This window comes from Triturus cristatus, chromosome 1_2, assembly GCF_964204655.1.
Source record: "Triturus cristatus chromosome 1_2, aTriCri1.1, whole genome shotgun sequence".
Lineage (NCBI taxonomy): Eukaryota > Metazoa > Chordata > Amphibia > Caudata > Salamandridae > Triturus > Triturus cristatus.
Window position 1 is genome coordinate 831,305,607 of NC_140580.1, and position 19,088 is coordinate 831,324,694.

Sequence of the window (19,088 nt, forward strand, 5' to 3'; positions counted from 1 at the left end):
GTCAAAAAGCATACATAGCTATCGCTACAAAGTGCGAACACTGTGCTATTTAGCAGAGAGAAGAGCCTGTTATTTCTCCAGGAGTTCCCAGCGTTTTTTGACCCTCTAGGTTACGAATTTTTGAAGAACCTTTTGCGCACCTTCTAGGGTAACACATTGGTGAAACTGGCCTTTAAACAAAATTTTCAGTTTAAATTGCTGGACTATTGAGGCCTGGGCTCCAGCAGTTTTGAATTGGCCTATAAGCCCTAGAAAGTCTCTTATTCAGCGAGCAGCCTCCACTGACATACCAAGAAGACCTAAATTTGTGTCTTATCAGGAACAAGAAGAATTTCTTTTGAATTGCTCTAGAAAGTATGTTCTTTTTGATTCGGTAGTCCACAAAATTGACAATCGTCATTCCAGGATACTTGGCATTAGGTATGCACCGAGCAAGAACCCGGTGGACGCGCATGATGGTAAGATTAGTCCGGGCATTATCAAGAATGTGTTTTTTCAACCAATGTTTCCATAAACTGGAGTGGGCTTTCACAGTCCCTCATTATTTCTGCCCAATCCGGGATTCCCACAAAACACAGGTTTGATCTTGCGTAGTGTTAAATTTAGTCAATTTTGTTTTGAGAGGCCTGTAGGTTATTCTTTATTGTGTCAATGTCTTTTTCCAAAAAAAGGGAACGATCCTTGAGGTCAGATACCCTCAGCTCAACTTCCTTCATTCACTCCGGCACCTGTTGCATTACTTCATCTCTTTTGTCCAATTTCTGATGTATCACTGCTATTTCTTGAGCCTGTAACACCTTAAAGATTATAATAATCAAGCTTACCCCAACAATGCTAACCCTAACCTACATGTCTAGGGATCATCAATAAGTTATCATGTAAGAGGTCATGGAACTCCTTTAGAAACACTTAAAGGTTTGTATGAACGCAAATGTATGTAATAAGAGTTCCCATAGACACAACGACGTACCCATTCTCGTGTTTCTGTCTTAACTGAATTATTATTTGTTTTTTAAATTTAATTTTTTAACAACTGTTCTAGGCAAATGGTGCACCTGGAAAACGGCAAAAGTTGTCCCATCAGTGCTATGCAGTATGTCAAAAGCAGGGCATTCGACGGAGCACGCGACATCGGAAAGTAAGAGGAGAGAAAGCACTTCTGGTGTCTGCTAACCAGACATTAAAGGAGCTGAAAATACAGGTATAAGAATCTTTTTCCTATGAGTAAGAAGACTCTTTTTATGCTCACATTACCTGAGTCAATCTTTCTGAGATTTCAAGTGAATAGCTATGGGGCGTTTTTCACAATCTTTAAACTGCAGAGCTTACCTCCCTGTTTCACAATTGTGATTGTCACAAATTGGAGCCAAATCTTATTTCAGATTATGTTTACTATAAGTGTTTGTGTGACTAAGCCTTGTTATTTATTTTTATTTGTCATACCTCCCAGGCTCGTACCTTACATATTTTTAGGTCTTACATACTTATTCTAATATGGTATTGGGGTATGTTTAATATCTATATGCGTTCTCGCTACTCAATCTCCTGCAGCAACCATTGTTCTACTTGTAACCACCCAATCTTTAAATGATCTTCTATACCACAATGTTATCATGTACAGTTCCTCCGCACATATGTCTTCAATACAAAGTAGAAAAGCTAGCCCTGGAGTTTACACAGATCTTGCAGGTCAATGAAGTATTTAGCAAGAACTACCTAATTTGCAAGGTCAAATGTGTGCCGGGCGCTATGTGACTTTGGCCAGTGCATGGTCCACCAGTGCAAAAGGCAACCTACTTTAGGGGAAGCTGATATTGTATCTTCTTGAGGAGACGCAAGCAGTGGTTATGTATTTAATTCCAGGATGTTTAATAGAGGCTTCTACTGTCCGATTGGCTGACCATGCATTTGACAGAATGTATACTTGATTTTTGGCAGATTGTAGAAGTTGAGATCTGTCTCTCTAAGGAGACAGGAGCACGATTTGTGGGTGCTGTCTGCAGGGTATCCATGCTCAGTTATACTTCCACCTGGGAGGCATGTGATTTTTGTCTTGCTTTGTGGGAGTGGCCTTTAATACTCTAGGGCCTCTGTCTCAAGGAAGGACCAGGCAGAGGGTTGGATGGCCAGATAACTATCATTGCTTAAGCCTCTTCTGTGCAAATTTCCCAGGTTTTGTGAGTCCGCAGCCCATTTTGGTAAGGTTCCCAAGAAGTAGGGCTGTTGTAAAACTCAGACCCCTGGATTTCTTGAGAAGGTAGTAAGCAGGTCAAGCTCACTAAGTCACCACTAAGGATTGCCAACATGTGTAATCAAGTTCTGGACATCATGTGGCTTCTTGGTTATCCACTATGGAGGGAAAATGTGATATGTACTGTACAACGATTTCCACTTGCCACCCTTTTTGCCAGCAGTTACCCAAGACGCAGCTCCTCAATTAGGTGAACCCAAGAAGAACTTATGGGGAATTCATATCTCACCCAATCACATGTTGTTGTAGCTCCCTATGCTTTTACTGAGCCACCGCCTCTATCAGGGATTTTTGCTTGCTATCCAAAAAAGAATATGTCTGCCAATTGTGGATACAATGCATAGAAAGTACTGAATAAAAGAAAACAGGTCTCTAAGAGACAACATTTTTTGGCTCTTTTTACGCTTTTAAAAGATTATTCAAGTCTGCCAAATAATCCACTGGATTTGCTTTACTAATGTCACTATTTATCACAACGTTTTTAAATTGAACAATTAGAAGGAAAATGTTGACCTCCCATAAACCTTATATATAGTGCCAGACTGACCTTGCCAGTGTCCCTTCAAGCTCTGCAGAGTCAAACAGGGTGTTTGGACATGTATCTCATAAAGAAGAATTCCTGAACACAGTAGTATTTTAGAAGGGCTTTTTCTGTGGAGGGGAGCATAGGATAATAGTTAGTATACCACTTAGTTTGACATTTTCATGGTAGTAACCAATTTCTGATGTAAGTGCCTCGTCCTTTTTTTTAACTAGAGGTTTTAATCTCCACAGCATGTTTCAGAGAGACCAAGCAGACTCTTTGACAAATGCCCTTTGTGTGGGGTAATAAATTCTGAAAAGCAGAGCACAATGTCCGTGTCATCTGCCTGCTGGCCTTTCATTCAATAAAAGATGCAAAATAAATATGCTTTCTGGATTTTAGTTTTAACTGATTTCAGCTGTTATAAACTCACCTCTGGGGAAATTGGCTTTATCAGTTAAAACCTGTTAATTTTGAATTTCCCTTTGGATGTGGTCACATGGAACACTCTAGCTGAAAACTTAGAGGTATTTAATTCCTTCTCCTCCCACTGCCACTCCTCCTCCTTTCTTCACAGCTTGACCTGCTGTATGTTTTTTGTCGGCACAGTCAGCAACACTCCCGGAGGCCAGGCCTAAAGCACTTACGGGGAGGTGGCAGGGAACTAGCGCCAGGTAGGCAGACCTATGGACTAATGGGTCTCTCAGAGTATGCATAGTTATTATTCTGATAGAGACTTCTAGGTGCAGATTCCTTACCTTAGAATATTCCCCAGGCATCAGACTGGATCCCAAAAGTTTAAAGCAGTACCACTGTTACGTGCTATTGTTTGGCTCTGCATCGTATGAAAAAGATGTGGTAAGCGAGGTGCTATGTAGATACCACCCAAGTGCACTGACATCCTTTCTTTTCATGTCAGTCAGCGCAGATCTTGAGGTCAAAGCATTTTTTGAGAATACTTTTTTCCGGGTGTGCTTAGGGGTGTTCCCAAGGAAACCAACGAGTTTCAAACTCTGTGGTGCCTGTCACAGAGAGATGTCTGTGGCAGACCCAACCTTGGTTTTTTTGTGGTGCTTGGCATTGGAGCACAACTTCAAGTCCTGCGGGGCCACTGCACCATGAATCCAAAGGTGCTGAGTGAACGTTCTATGAAGATCTTCGCCACCCAAAGGCCCCATTATGGTAGCACGGATGGTCGCGGGACTGTTGGCATAGCAGTTTCGGATGATCCTCCCCACAGTCCAAATCATCAGATAAGTCTCACAAACGAAGAACTCGAAGAATACTACTATTCCTCTGGGCCGGTCTAAGTCACCAGACGAGGTGCAAGAACAATGCCACCATTCGAGGCCTCGCTCCTCACCGGACTGTGCATGGGTCCGCTCTTCACCTCATAGACTTTCCTGGAGCCAGAGCAACATCCGTCCAATTCAAGGAGATCTTTGAGGCCATGTACCTCCTATTTTGGCTGCCCGCCTCTCTGGAAAGCCTTCGCACCCCGTGGGATTGGAAGGGTCGGGGTCCCTACTGGATTCCCACCGGCAGGTTTGTCCTGGCGTCTGTTAGGCCTCATCAGTCCGGTATTGAATCAGGAGTGACTCCACCCACGATACCCCAAACTTTCTCTGAGCCCACTCCAGTGTCATCACTCCTGGCACCGTAGAGGCCCCATGCTGGTGCAGACCGAAGCAGGATCAACGCTGAATCCGGCACCGCACGGTACCATGCCCTCCAGGTCGGCGCCAGTGCCTTTTTTCGTTCGATGGGCCTGGCAAGGAAGACAAAAGGAAGGGATTTGATGACCCCTATTCGTGCCATTACACCCTAATTAAACCAGAGGACAACTGGTATGAGTAACTGGCAGTTGCCAGTCCGTTAGACACTAATTTGGTCACTCCTCCAAGGTGGCTTTGGAGGAGTTGGTCTCATTTGCAGTGGTGCTGCAGATGCAGCTTTTGTCTTGGACCTTCAGTTGCCTTAGGTGGCAGTCAAGGCAAACGTCTTGACAGAGGTGCTTCAGCCTGGAGTTACCCCTTCTGAACTTTTCCTCTCATTCAATGAAGTCCTCACTGATGTACTGCTTGGGGCCTGGGCGAAACCCTGCACATCCTCTCCAAAGGATGACTGCCTGCCATCATCACCCCACCACAGAAGAGCTTGGTGGTCCAAGCCTCCACCTTCATGTTCACACCCAGTGCATTAACTACCATTGCACCGGATAGGGAACCCACAGGCCTAGATACCATTGGCAATAGGGTGTTCTCTTCCACCAGCCTAGCACTGCAGTCTGTGAACACTGCGTGCAGTTTGTGCCGATACACAAACTGTGTGGGATTTGGTTGTTCAGGTACTGCCTGTTGCTTAGGAGAATGCCCTAGTCATACTCACCCAAGCCATATCAGACGGGCGAGATATAGCAAAGTTCACCATCAGATGTGGTCTAGACACAACCAACTGGTGTGGTAGACTAATTGCATCATCGGTGGCCCTTCGATGCCACACCTGGTTGAGAACCACTGGCTTTTCAGGGGCCATTGAAGTTTCCCTCATGGACATGTCCTTTTGAAGGCTTTCGCTTTTTTGGCGAAAATGCAGACTCCGTGCTGGAGTGCTTTAAAGACATCCGAGCTATGGCCAAGTTTTTGGGCCCCTCCATGGTCCCCCGCCAATCTCAGTCTGCCTTTTGCCCCAATCCTCCAACCTTCCTCCCCATTCCAGCAGCCACAGCCTCAAAAACCCTTTAGTTTGCTCTTATACCAGCACTGGCGCCCAGTGGGGGGCAGGATATGACCTCACCTGGCCCACTGGCAGTCCATAACATCGGACTAGTGGGTTCTACAAATCATCCAGAGGGGCTACTCCATCACCTTTCTGGAAACCCTCTCTACCCGGCACCTCCTCCGCAAATGCCTTTCCCTTCCCCAACCAGAACCAGAGCTTTTGACTCTTTTTCTGTACCCCTTTCCCAAGTTTCTTTCTCTGGCTGAGCAGGGCTCTGCTCTGGGCACTGTTAAAGGTTAACTGTCAGCTATCTTGCGCTTGCCAGACCAACCTTCTCTGTTTAAGTCACTTGTTCTAACACGCTTCCTTAAGGGACTAAAACACCCATCCCTCCAAGACCATTCATCATGCCCCAATAGGACCTAACATTTCTCATGTGCGTGCCCTTTGAGCTCCTGCACAATTGCCCAATTGGCCTACTCCCCATCCAAACCGCTTTTCTTGTGACCTTGAGTGTCAGCAAACTACAAGCACTTTCTGTGCACCCTCCTTACACAATTTTGTATCCAGACAAACTGGTTCTCATGACCTGTGCTTCCTTCCTTCTGAAGATTGTGTCATCCTTTCATGTAGACACAAATATCACCTTGCCTACACTTTTAGGTCTGTCTCATCCTAAAGAAGAGGAGGCACTCCACCATCTGGACCCAAAAAAACATTGTTGTACTACCTTGATCGTACCAAAGTGATCTGCATGGACGATCAACTGTTCATTAGATATGTCGGGCGAAGAAGGGAAAAGCTGTGCAGAAACAACCAATCTCACTATGGTTAGTGCTCTGCATTAAAATCTGCTTCACATTGGCCAAAAAGCAACGCCCCTTAGGGCTTGCACACTTTTTCCACCAGAAACAAGGCTGCGACCCCTGCCTTTGCTTACAAAGTCCCTGTCAGGTCCGTTGTGATGGGCATTCTACCCGTTTGGTCTGGCAGGACTTTTTGGTCTTGTCTGTTCGCAGACCCACCTCAAGGAAGGTCACATGGAGCCAAATGATGCCACCTACTGGCACACTGGGGTACTGCTTAAACATTTCCAGATCATGCCTGAGGACTATTCTTAAGACAAGGAATCTGTGGCTAAATAGTCGTTGCCAGATAAGGCATTACCAGAGGTAAGTAACTTGTTCTTCTGTGCCTGTTAAGTCAAAGTCATGCTTCTCTTTCTGAATCTGGCCCCTCCTTCAACCCTTCCCCGCTGCACTTCACCTGCCAGCAGACCCTTGTAAATAACCATCTACAGCTCTCCCTTCCTTCTACACTTTGTTTGCATCCTCTAATTTCCACAGTGGGTAAAAAACTGAGAATGTTCTCAATTAATTTTGATGGAAATGTCAGTGGTTCCATACTAAAAACTGCATCTGCATCCTTACTTGTAGACAGGTCAGGTCTGAGTGTTTTCTGGTGAGGTGTTTGTGAACTCATTACACCTTTGCGGGTATGGACATTTACTATACTAGTTAAGATTTAATTAATTAGGGTACCTTACTAGGGGTGCATTTATCAGCCTTAGTTGCAAACAGGACGTATAGGAACACATCTATTCATGATTTCACTACCTGAAACCTTTTTAGGTCTCAACAAAAGGAGTCTGCCAACTCAGCTCATATTCCACATCTGGTCTAATCGTCATATTGAAAAACAATTTAAAGCCCTTCCATGTGAACCAATTGTTGGAGTGCCCTGTTGACAGTCAAGATTAAAGGTCCTTTTCTGATAGCTGTTTCATCTTCTAGGTTGTTGAACTAGTTACAGGATTTTTCATTCACAGAACCTTCTAGGCAGATACATTATGACAGGATAGTTCTAAGAACACACCCAAAGAACCATCCCAAACTTTTATCGACTTTCAGTCTCACACAAATAGTAACACATCCATCCTTTTTCACTTTTCTAGGCTTTGGCTGAGAAGTCATTGCACATGTTATGTTTGAGGGAAAACAGTAGTGCACAATCTGAACAAAACTGGATACTTCATGAAGACCAAACCACTCTTTAGATTTAGTGACCAACAACAAAATTGTGCGTTAAGAATGGAATTTGCACGATAGATGTTCAACTATTGTTGTATTATCTTATAAATCAGCTTTTGGCAAGACTTCAAATACATTTCTAGCATTTTAAAGGAAGAGACATTGGGTTTTTGAGTAATGGTGCATTACAAAGCAGAAGCATCACCTTATTTTTGTATGTCAAAGTTTCATGGACATTCCTGGACAGATATACCTCTCTCATGAGAAATTGTCCCTATTCCCCGTGTGGAATGTGCTTGAAATCGGAATCGAGCAGATTGATAAGGGGTAGCTTCAGCTGTCGCAAAGATCCCACCAGTCAATAAGTCCATGCCTCAAAATACTGTGTAGACACAGCCTCCCAATAAAGACAAACACTTGTAGGGTCAAAGTGTCCAAATCAGGTTTAATCCGATTGTCACTAGCTATAGGGCAAGTGTTAAAGCTCCATTGCTGTGCACAAACAACAGATTTATATTCATGTGAAGCATAACCCTTAGAAAGCCACACTTCCTAATAAGTCTATCTCTATTTCCAGGCTACATAGAGCAGAAATCACAACCTATAAGAAAATACAATAGACCTTTAAAAGTTGCAGGGGTTCTTTCTGAGTATCATAATTGTAAGCATTGTCGCTTTGCTGTCCATTTATCCAGGAGCATGTGTTCCAGCCACGTCTGGGTTCTTGTCGAATTTATGACTTCAGATTGAGATGGGGGGAGTGTTTTTACAAACTGACTGGGTTATGACCAGACACAGCCTACAAATGCCTGTGTGACATTTGCGATAGCTGGAAAACCAAGAGTACATGTGCTTGAAATGGATCTCCATGTAGAGTGCAAACATACACGTGTGAATTTGCAGTTGCAGCATTTGACAGTCTGAATAGACATACAAACTACAGTGAAAATGAATAATAGCGATGAACATGGCAGACATGCCAGCTGGCTTGTTCATAGGGTACCTTGATGTATGGCCTTTACACAATCTGGAATAATTTTTTCAAACATACATCCACAATAGCAAAGGCAGAGTTCGGGCATATGTTGTGTTCGGACATACTTTCCTAAGAAATAAGTCATTTTTATAGAGCAGCCATAAGGAGGTCTCTTGATGCTATGCATGTACTTGTATGCATTAGTCCACTGAGCCAATACACCAGCTATGCCCCTAACATATGTTTGCTATTGCTCCACTTGTGCTGCCTTCTCCCCTTGTTATTTGAGGAGCTGTGATGTAAAGTCTGTGCTCAGTGTGCAATTTTATAGTAGACTTACTGTTCAAAACAAAAGCATTATTTACCTGTAGCTGGAGTTTTGTATAGCCTTGTGCGACCCACTACAACTTAAAGTGAAGTAAAACGGCTGCAAAGAAGTATGTTCGAGGCATATGAGCTGCAGATCACACACTAGGATAGTAGATCGCCATCTGGTGTTGGGCTCGGATGCTTGCAGGTTGTTGTTGTCTTCGGAAGAAGTCTTTGTGGTCACGAGATAGGTGACTCCACCCTTGGATGACAGTGCGCATGGGCATCAACTCCATCGTTAGATTGTTTTTTTCCGCCATTGGGTTCGGATGCAACTTTTCCGCTCCGGTTGGAAATTTCAATTCCAAGCTTTTCGAAGCGCAAAACTTCCACAAAACATCGAAGCACCTTCATTCTCGACATCGATTTCATCGGCTCGATTCCGGACGTCCTCGCGGGCCGCTGAGCCTATCCACGCCGTGAGGCCTACGGCTCATGGAAAGGACCCCTTTCCAAAAATGCCCCCAGTGTGGAGCAAAATTTCTGCACAGTGACCACCACAAAGTCTGCAACCTGTACCTATCACCTGAACACGACGACGAGTCCAGCTGTCCAGCCTGCGCATCCTTTCGATCCAAAAAGACCATTCGAGATCGAAGGGCTCGAAGACACATCATGGCACAGAGAACAGCTCCGGAACCAGAGGACATCTTTGATGAAGGCCCCGATGTCCCAGAAGAAGATTCCGAAGATCTACAAATCTCCGAAGCAGACGACTCAGACGACCCCATCACTCCTGGGCAACGTGTGAGTACTACTGCCCCTGCCCCAACCCCTCCAAAACCAAAGGCATTGGTCAAGACTTCGCCTGCTGGCCCCAGTCGAGACCGAAAACATCCTTCAGAAGCCCCACCTACGGGCTCGGCTCCGAAGAAACATAAGCCTTCCGGTAGCTCGGGACCGAGCAAACCGCATGTCATTGTTCAACCGGCACCGAAGACAAAAGACCACTCGGCACCGAAATCGGCTCCGATGCCTTCGGCCCCGAAAACACCAAGGCCAATAGATAAACTGGCACCGAAGGTTCCCAAGCCTACAGATACAACTTCGGCTCCGAAACCATCATCGGCACCGAAACTAACGGCTAAGGACTCTCATACGCCTCCTAAAGCCAAAAACTCCACCGATCAACCAAAACCTCGATCGGAACCGAAAAAATCGGCACCAAAGACTGTTCCTGAGGAACAAGAACTTTTTCATCCAGATCCCATCGACCCAAGGCAGAAAAAGATTTATATTAACCCAAAGACTGGAAATGTCACCGCGGTGCCATGTAAAAAACGGAAACTGGACACACCACCTGCCCCAGTTCCTATAAACAGGAAGGACTCTGCAACATCGCCTATGCCCCCTTCCTCTCCTATACTGCCTTCTAACCCACCCCCTCTGCCTACACCCTTACCTATACCCTCTCCATCACATACACCACTCCACAGGATGATGATGATGATGACCTAGGGGGTGGGGGTGACCCTAATGATCCGTTCACGGATCCAGATACCTCACCACTGGATGATTGAGCCTTCCCTCTACCAGACATGCCTGATCCCTCCAAACCATCGCCTCCAGACGATCACCTGGGGTGTGGCCAATTATTAAATAGAGCAGCACTTTACCACGGCGAAACAATGCACTCCGACGCACCAGAGGAAGACTTCCTATTAGATACTTTTGAACAATCTCAAAAGTCTGTACACATTCTTCCCATGATTAAAGGAGTCATAAAACATGCCCCGAGGTATTTAAATACCCCGTCCGTGCCAGGGTTCTTAACCCAAGGATAGAAAAGAAATATAGACCTGCCCCTGAAGATCCTAATTACATCAAAGAGCAGCTCACTTCTTTGGTAGTTTCCAATGCCATTAAACGCACCAACTCCCAAACCACAGGAGATACACCACCCCCCGACAAAGAATCCAAACTGTTAGAAGCCTCTGGCAAAAGAGTAGCAGCACAAGCCGCTATTCATTGGCGTATTGCCAACACCCAAGCCCTACTAGCACGCTATGACAGGGCCCACTACGACCAGTTGGAGAATCTATTACATCTGCCAGAGCAATATAAAACCCAGGCAAATGACCTTATCCAGGAGGGAAAACTTATTTCAAATGCAGCAATTAAATGTGCGCTTGACGCCGCAGACACCGCCTCTAGAGCAATTAACACAAGTGTGCTCCTTAGACGACATGCCTGGCTATGCATTTCAGGCTTTAAGCCAGAGGTACAAACTACCATACTTAGTCAGCCATTCTACCAGGAACAGCTATTTTGGCCAGCAGTAGACACTGCCCTTGAAAAAATGAAGAAGGACACAGAGACGGTTAAGTCCATGGGAGCATTACAGTCTCCACAACCACGTGGCTCCTTTCGGCGCTCCTTCTACAGAGGAGCCTCCAAAAATATGGCAGCGGACACCTCCTCTACATTCAAAGCCGCTACACAAACATCCCCCAGTAGAGGATATTTTAGAGGCGGATACAGAGGAAACAACAAGAAGGGGCGAGGTCGAGGTAATAACAACACTCGTACCTCCCCCGCCACAAAACAGTGACTTTCCTCCACTCCCCGCAGACCATTCCACTCCAGTCGGGGGAAGACTAAAACAGTTCCTACCTGTCTGGAACTCCATCACAACAGACAAGTGAGTAAGACAAATTATCCAGTATGGTTACTGCCTGGAACTCACAACTACCCCCCCCCCACACACACATACCACCCAAACAGCGTTCCATGTCACCAGACCATCTTGCGCTCCTCAAACAAGAGGTTCTCTCATTGCTTCACAAACATGCAATAGAACCAGTTTCCTTAGAACATCAGCGTACAGGGGTATATTCACTCTACTTCCTAAGCCCCAAGAAGGACGGGACTCTACGACCAATACTCGACCTCAGACCCCTAAATCTGTATATAAACTCAGATCATTTCCATATGATCACTCTTCAACGAGTGCTCCCACTACTGCAACAAAGTGATTTCCTTGCCACACTAGATCTCAAGGACGCCTACTTCCACATTGCCATACATCCTGCCCACAGGAAGAATCTAAGGTTTGTGGTGGACGGACAACACTACCAGTTTACAGTCCTTCCATTCGGGGTAACAACCGCGCCCAGAATATTCACGAAATGTCTGGCAGTAGTAGCAGCACATCTCAGAAGATAACAAATTCATGTCTTCCCGTATCTAGATGACTGGTTAATAAAAGCCAAGTCATTCAACAAATGTGTTCTACACACTCGCCAAACCATCCAAATCTTACACAACTTGGGATTCACAATAAACTATTCCAAATCTCATCTCCAACCCTCTCACATACATCAGTATCTAGGAGCCACCATAAACACCTCCGCAGCCCTAGCATATCCCAGCCCAGCCAGAATAGCCAATATACAAGCTCTTATCACAAAATTTCAAATCCAACACTCTCTTTCAGCAAGAGTGTTCATGCAACTCAGAGGCATGATGGCGTCATGCATCTTCATTGTGCCTTATGCAAGACTTCAAATGCGTCCCTTGCAAGAATGTCTAGCACGTCAGTGGAACCAGGCTCACGGACAACTCTCAGATCTGGTGTTGGTGGACAGCCGCACACATCGCTCTCTGAAATGGTGGAACATAAACCTGTCCAAAGGGCGGCCGTTCCTAGAGCCTCTTCCACAGATAATGCTGACAACGGATGCATCACTCGCAGGATGGGGAGCCCATCTCCTCGGACACACCACTCAGGGCAAATAGACCACTCAACAGAAAGTGCTCCATATCAATTACCTGTAACTGCTAGCAGTGTTCCTAGCACTAAAATCATTCCAACTACATCTCCAGAACAAAACTGTCCTCATCCGGACAGACAACATGACAGCCATGTATTACATACAAAAACAAGGAGGCACGCATTCTCTCCAGCTGTCCCAGCTCGCACATAACATTTGGAGAAGGGCCATTCCTCAGAACATATACCTGCTTGCAGAACACCTTCCAGGGGTTCACAATCAAATTGCCGATCTGTTAAGTCGACAAACACAACAGATCCACGAATGGGAACTACATCCCCAGGTCCTACTGCCCTTTTTCCAACAATGGGGCCAACCAGACATAGATCTGTTCCCCACCCGGAGTCAAAGGGCAATGCGATATAGATGAACTGGTCAGGCAGATTTGCGTACGCTTTTCCGCCTCTCCCACTCATTCCATTAGTGGTACGCAAGCTCAGGCAACAGTCTCTCAAACTGATCCTAGTAGCTCCCACATGGGCACGCCAGCCGTGGTTCCCAACACTACTGGAACTCTCGTTAGTTCCACACCAAAAACTGCATCTCTCCCCGTCCTTATTAACCCAGAACCATGGAGAAATCAGACACCCAGATCCAGGTCAACTGAATCTGGCGATCTGGCTCCTGAAGTCCTAGAGTTCGGTTACCTCAACCTGCCACTAGACTGCATGAATATTATAAAAGAGGCCAGAAGACCTACCACTAGAGCTTGCTATGCTGCAAAATGGAAAAGATTTGCAATTTACTGCACTAACAATCATTTAACCCCACTGGATGCATCCATCCAGGACATCATTTGCTACTTACTTCACTTGCAACGATGTAATTTGGCATACTCATCCATAAGTCTCCACCTAGCAGCATTAGCAGCCTACTTACAAAATCGACAACACTTGTCACTCTTTAGAGTACCTGCGATCAAAGCCTTCATGGAAGGACTAAAAAGGATTATTCCTCCCAGATTACCACCCTCTCCAGTGTGGATTCTTAACATTGTTCTTATCAGGCTCAATGCGAACTACAGTTCCTCACATGGAAAGTGGCTTTCCTTATCGCTATCACATCCCTCAGAAGGGTAAGTGAAATCCAGGCTTTAACCATACAAGAACCATTCTTACATTTACACCGTAACAAAGTGGTTGTCAGGACAAATCCGAAATTCCTTCCAAAAGTCATATCTCCGTTCCATCTTAACCAATCAGTAGAGTTACCAGTGTTCTTCCCAAATCCAGACTCGGTAGCTGAAAGAGCTCTTCATACCTTAGACGTTAAAAGAGTCCTTCATTACTACATTGACAGAACCAAATCATTCCGCAAAACAAAGCGATTGTTTGTAGCTTTCTCTCCACCACATAAAGGCAACCCCATTTCCAAATCTGGGATAGCTAGGTGGATAGTTAAATGTATCCAAATATGCTACCACAAGGCTAAACGCACACTAACGGTTCCCCCTAGATCGCATTCCACACGCAAAATAGGGGCTTCCATGGCAATCTTAAGAAACATTCCCTTAGAATATATTTGTAGGGCAGCCACATGGTCTACAACACACACCTTCACTAAACACTATTGTGTTGACGTGCAAGCAAAGCAACACGCTTCTGTGGGACAGGCTCTCCTTAAAACTTTATTTCAAACTGCTGCAACCGATACAGGTGACCTCCGCTAGGGGAGATACTGCTATATAGTCTATCCTAGTGAGTGATCTGCAGCTCATATGCCTCGAACGGAATATGCTACTTACCAGTATGCATCTGTTCTTGGCATGTAGAGCTGCAGAGCCACACACGTTTTCAAATATTATACGATTTTTTAAGAATATTTAAAGATTGCAGAAATCGACACTTAGAAGAAATTTCACAGAAAAACAGTCAATGGTTCCCTATGGAAGAAAATTAAGTTAAGGGTAAGTACAGTTGTAAGTATTTTTCAGAGTCAGTGCTGGGCACCAAGATCCAGCACTGGGAGCTCACCTAAGAGCAGGTGAGTAATTTCGTTTTCGTTACTCGGCTGATTTTTGGTGAATTTTTTAAGATTTGAAAAGTCCACTATTGGAAGAAATTTCAGGAAAAAGCCAGTCAATGTTACCCTATGAGAAAAATAGAGTTTGCGGGTTTAAGGGTAAGTACTCGACTGGCAGAGTTGAGGTTCTGGGCATAGACTCAGGGGTCCCCCAGGGTCAGGTAGGTATAGTTGGTTCACCCTCAGCGGCTCTAGGGCGGCCGGGTGCAGAGAGAGTTAGGTCCAATGTTATCCTATGAGGGATAGGGGGGCCTTGGTTGGTGGCTGGTGACTGGCAAGCCACGCGGCTGTGGGAGCTGGGCTCCTGGTCACTTACTCAGGGCAAGTGTGGAAGTAGGTAGGTGTAGAGTTTAAACTGCCAGGGCCACTCGGGCGGCTGGGTGCAGAGTGCTTTTGAGCCTTAGGGCGCTCAATTGATTTCAATGGGAAATCTCCGGTTTAGAAAAAGACTGCAAGCTCGGGGACGAGGACTCTTCAGGTGCCACCACCACTTCGAGAGGTAAGTTGGGTAGTTGGAGGATAGGTAGGTACCCCGGGATTGGGCACAGGGGGCCGTGGGGCGCCGCGTGCAGGGGTGCCTTTTGGTGTCGGGAAATCTTACCCTCTGTTGATCGCGGTTGGGGGGGCACCTTGTTCTGAGGCTGCAGGCTTCTTCAGGAGTGTCGAGGGAGGTCCTTGGGTGCCAGACTCGGGGTCACAGTCGCCGTGGGGTCGCCCTCAGGGTCTTTGTTCACTCCGGCATTGGCCAGGCTTGGCTGGTGCAGAGTGTGCTGGGTTCGCGGTTCCAGGCTGCTGCCAGGGATTAGAGATAGGTTTTGAGTAGAGCCTCTACTCATGGGGGTCCCAGGGGCTGAGAGCCAAGTAGCCAGGTCCTCCGGGGTTTGTGAGGTTGCTGGCCACAAGAGATGCCGGGTTGGAGCAGGAGCAGGTTCGAGGGTCGACAGGCCGGTACGGCTGGGGCCAAGGCAGTTGGTGTCTTCCTCTTTTTAGCAGCTGCAGGGCAGGTCTTCTTTCTTCTTGCTCTTCTTTGTAGTTTGGAATCTGGGGAAGGAAGGTTCAGGGTGCCCCTAAATACTAGAATTAAGGGCGTTACAGGTAGGTGAAGGGGAGGGGCCAGTGGGTCCCTGTCCTGGGGTGGGTACACCCCCTATCCTGCCTCTCTCCTGTGGGAGGGGGCAGGAGCCTAGTCCTGATTGGGCAGGGCTTCCCATCTTCAAGATGGCGAGAGCCCGGAGATGTGCTTCACCTCGCCTCCCCAACCTGAGGGGTGGGGTTGGCAGGCTGGTACATCCCCTGTCCTTATTTGGGGTTTCCGGCCAAGCTTCCCGCCAGAGTGGGGGGTTGCAGTGGCCTGGGGAAGCTCACAGAGGCGGCATGCCTTTGAAGCTTCCCCCTGCCCATCCTGGGGGAGGAGATTTAGCACCTCGCCCAGGATGTGCATTGTTGCAGATCCAGGAGAGCAGGGGCTCTTCTACCCAGGGGTCCAGCAACATGTCTGCTGTGTGGCAGCCTAGGCAGCCTCAGAACAGACGTGGATTGTAGGTTTAGGTTTCAGGGGGCCTCTCTAAGATGCCCTCTGTGGTGCTTTGTACATTAAATCACACACTGGCATCAGTGTGGATTTAATGTGCTGAGCAGTTTGATACCAAACTTCTCAGTCTTCAGTGCTGCCATTATGGTGCTGTGGAGTTCGTGTTTGACAAGCTCCCAGCACCATATACTCTTAGCTGGCAGCACTGCACTTACAGGACCCAGGAATGGACCTGGGCACTGTAGGGGCACAGGGCTCCTGCTCCTGTGCCCACACCACTGGCATAGGGCACCCAGCTAGAGGGGTGGCTGATGTATGCCAGGGCAGTGTAGGTTGTGGGCATGGCACACAGGGATGTGTGCCATGTCGACTCTCTGTTTTGTCTTGTATCCAGACACTCAGCCTGCAAGAGCAGTGTGTGTGTGTTAGGGTACAGGGCCTCTAAGGGTCGCACAATGAGTGCTGCAGCCCTTAGAGGCCTTCCCTGGTCACAGGGCCCTGGGTACCTAGGGTACCATTTACCAGGGGCTGACATGTGGCCAGGGTTTGCCAATTTGGGTTTTGGCTGTTAGGCAGTTTTTAGGGAAGGAACACAGGCCCTGGGCACCTGATTGGCAGGAGCCCAGGGCACAACAAGGAAAAGTGCATCAGCTATTAGGAAAAAAAGGGGGGGGGTTACTGCAACAGAAACCCACTTTCTTACACTCTGCAGCTCTACATGCCAAGAACAGATGCATACTGGTAAGTAGCATATTCCTTTCCTGATTTTATTGACTTTTCACATAATCTCTAATGTTATAACAGAAAAAACAATCTGCAGATGATTTTGAGGCATTGGACATTGTGGGCTGTGAATCAGATAAACAATTATGGTAGGCTAACTTCTTAATTTTAACAATAACAAATTGTATTTTGCAGTCACTAATGTCAGAATAATGCACACCACATTGACAAATATTAGATTCATGATGCAATAATAATGGTAAAGTATCATGATTTTTACCTTCTATATGTTATGTATCTTATAGTGTTACAATATTCTTAATGTCAGTTCTGACCACTGATCTGGAGGATAAATTGTGATTTTAATTTTCAGCATTTTAGCCGGCATTAAGAGGGGTCCTTACATATATCTGCTGTAAGAAATTGGGTTATTGGTGGAGGGGGTGGAGGCCCCACTTAGGCAACGACCACAATCCTTGCCAGGGTGAACCTCAAAATTCACTAAATTAACCCAATGGCAATATTTGTTTCGCACAGCTTATTAATAGACCTGCTTAGTACCATGGGGTGGAAATACATACTGATCCCTTGGACGAGGATTTCTTAGTAGAAACTTTTGCTCCCTCCCACAAAACCACTAATACTGTGCCCTTGCTCAAAGGTATGATAAAACACGCCTGCAAGGTAACAAAGACCCTGTTAGAGCTAGAATACTTACGCCAAGGGTAGACAAAAAATATAAAGCCGCTCCTACAGACCCAATTTACATCAGGGGTCAGGTACCTCTAGATTCTCTTGTCGTTTCAAATGCACGAAAAGGAGAAAATTCTCAAACAGGTGACGCCCCTAGTTCGGACAAGGAGTCCAAACTGATAGATGCATCAGGCAAGAGAATCGCATCTCAAGCTGCGAATCATTGGCGTATTGCCAATGCACAAGCTCTCCTGGCATGTTATGATTGAGCTCACTATGACGAGCTAGAAAAACTGATGCAGCACTTACCAGACTAATACAAGGCTAAAGCTCACGACCTCATTCAAGAGGGTAAGCCCATTACAAACAAATCCATCAAATGTGCCCTCGATGCAGCTGATACAGCCTCGCGTTCCATTAACATCATTGTTTTGCTACGCCGACACGCTTGGCTTAGAATCTCAGGATTCAAACAAGAAGTACAATCAGCACTACTTAATCAGCCATTTAATCAGGAACATCTTTTTGGCCCCACAGTTGATTCTTCATTAGAAAAAATGAAAAACGACACCAAGACTGCTAAGTCCATGGGGGCCTTACAACTACCTTCTAATAGGAGCTCCTTTCGTCGCTCCTTTTATAGGGGTGGCTCAAAGACAACTGCATCAGAAAACACCTCCTCTTCTTATAAAAGCCCCAATCAACCTTCCTCATCCAGAGGATATTTTCGGGGAGGATACAGAAGAAATAACAATAGATGTAGAGGCAGAGGTAACTCCACCCGCACTTCCCCTGCCACCGAACAGTGACTTCCCTCCACTATCCCCGATCATTCCACTCCTGTCGGGGGACGTCTCTCACAGTTCCTACTTGTCTGGAATTCCATCACAACAGACAAGTGGGTAGGACAAATGATCCAATATGGTTATTGCCTGGAACTTGCCTCCACTTCACCAAACATTCCTCCCAAACCTTGTGCAATGTCCTCAGAACATATCACCCTCCTAAAACAAGAAGTTCTCTCCCTGTTACTAAAACATGCAATAGAACCAGTCCCCTTGGCTCATCAGGGCACAGGGGGTTTACTCACTCTATTTTCTAATTCCAAAAAAGGACGGCTCGCTCAGACCAATACTGGACCTCAGACAGCTAAATCTCTACATTCAATCCGTTCATATCCACATGGTCACCCTCCAACAGGTGCTCCCATTGATTCAGGAAGGCAAATTTCTTTCCACTTTGGATCTAAAAGACGCCTACTTCCACATTCCCATTCACCCCGCTCACAGGAAATATCTCAGGTTCGTGGTGGACGGTCAACACTACCAGTTCAAAATCCTGCCGTTCGGGGTAACCACAGCACCCAGAGTTTTTACCAAGTATCTAGCAGTAGTTGCTGCTCGCTTAAGAAGACAACACATTCACGTGTTTCCTTATCTGGACAATTGGCTCATAAAAGCCAAATCACAACAAAGC

At 46.2% G+C, this 19,088-nt stretch overlaps 1 protein-coding gene across 2 annotated transcripts in view; it reads left to right on the forward strand.

Moving 5' to 3' along the window:
• Positions 1–19,088, forward strand: part of USP48 (ubiquitin specific peptidase 48) — a 782,973-nt gene that overhangs the window by 680,415 nt on the left and 83,470 nt on the right. For both annotated transcript variants that reach the window (XM_085608904.1, XM_085608905.1), the window contains exon 23: positions 1,043–1,201. In XM_085608904.1, coding sequence (XP_085465030.1) covers positions 1,043–1,201 — 159 coding nt within the window. The remainder of the gene's footprint in view (positions 1–1,042; positions 1,202–19,088) is intronic.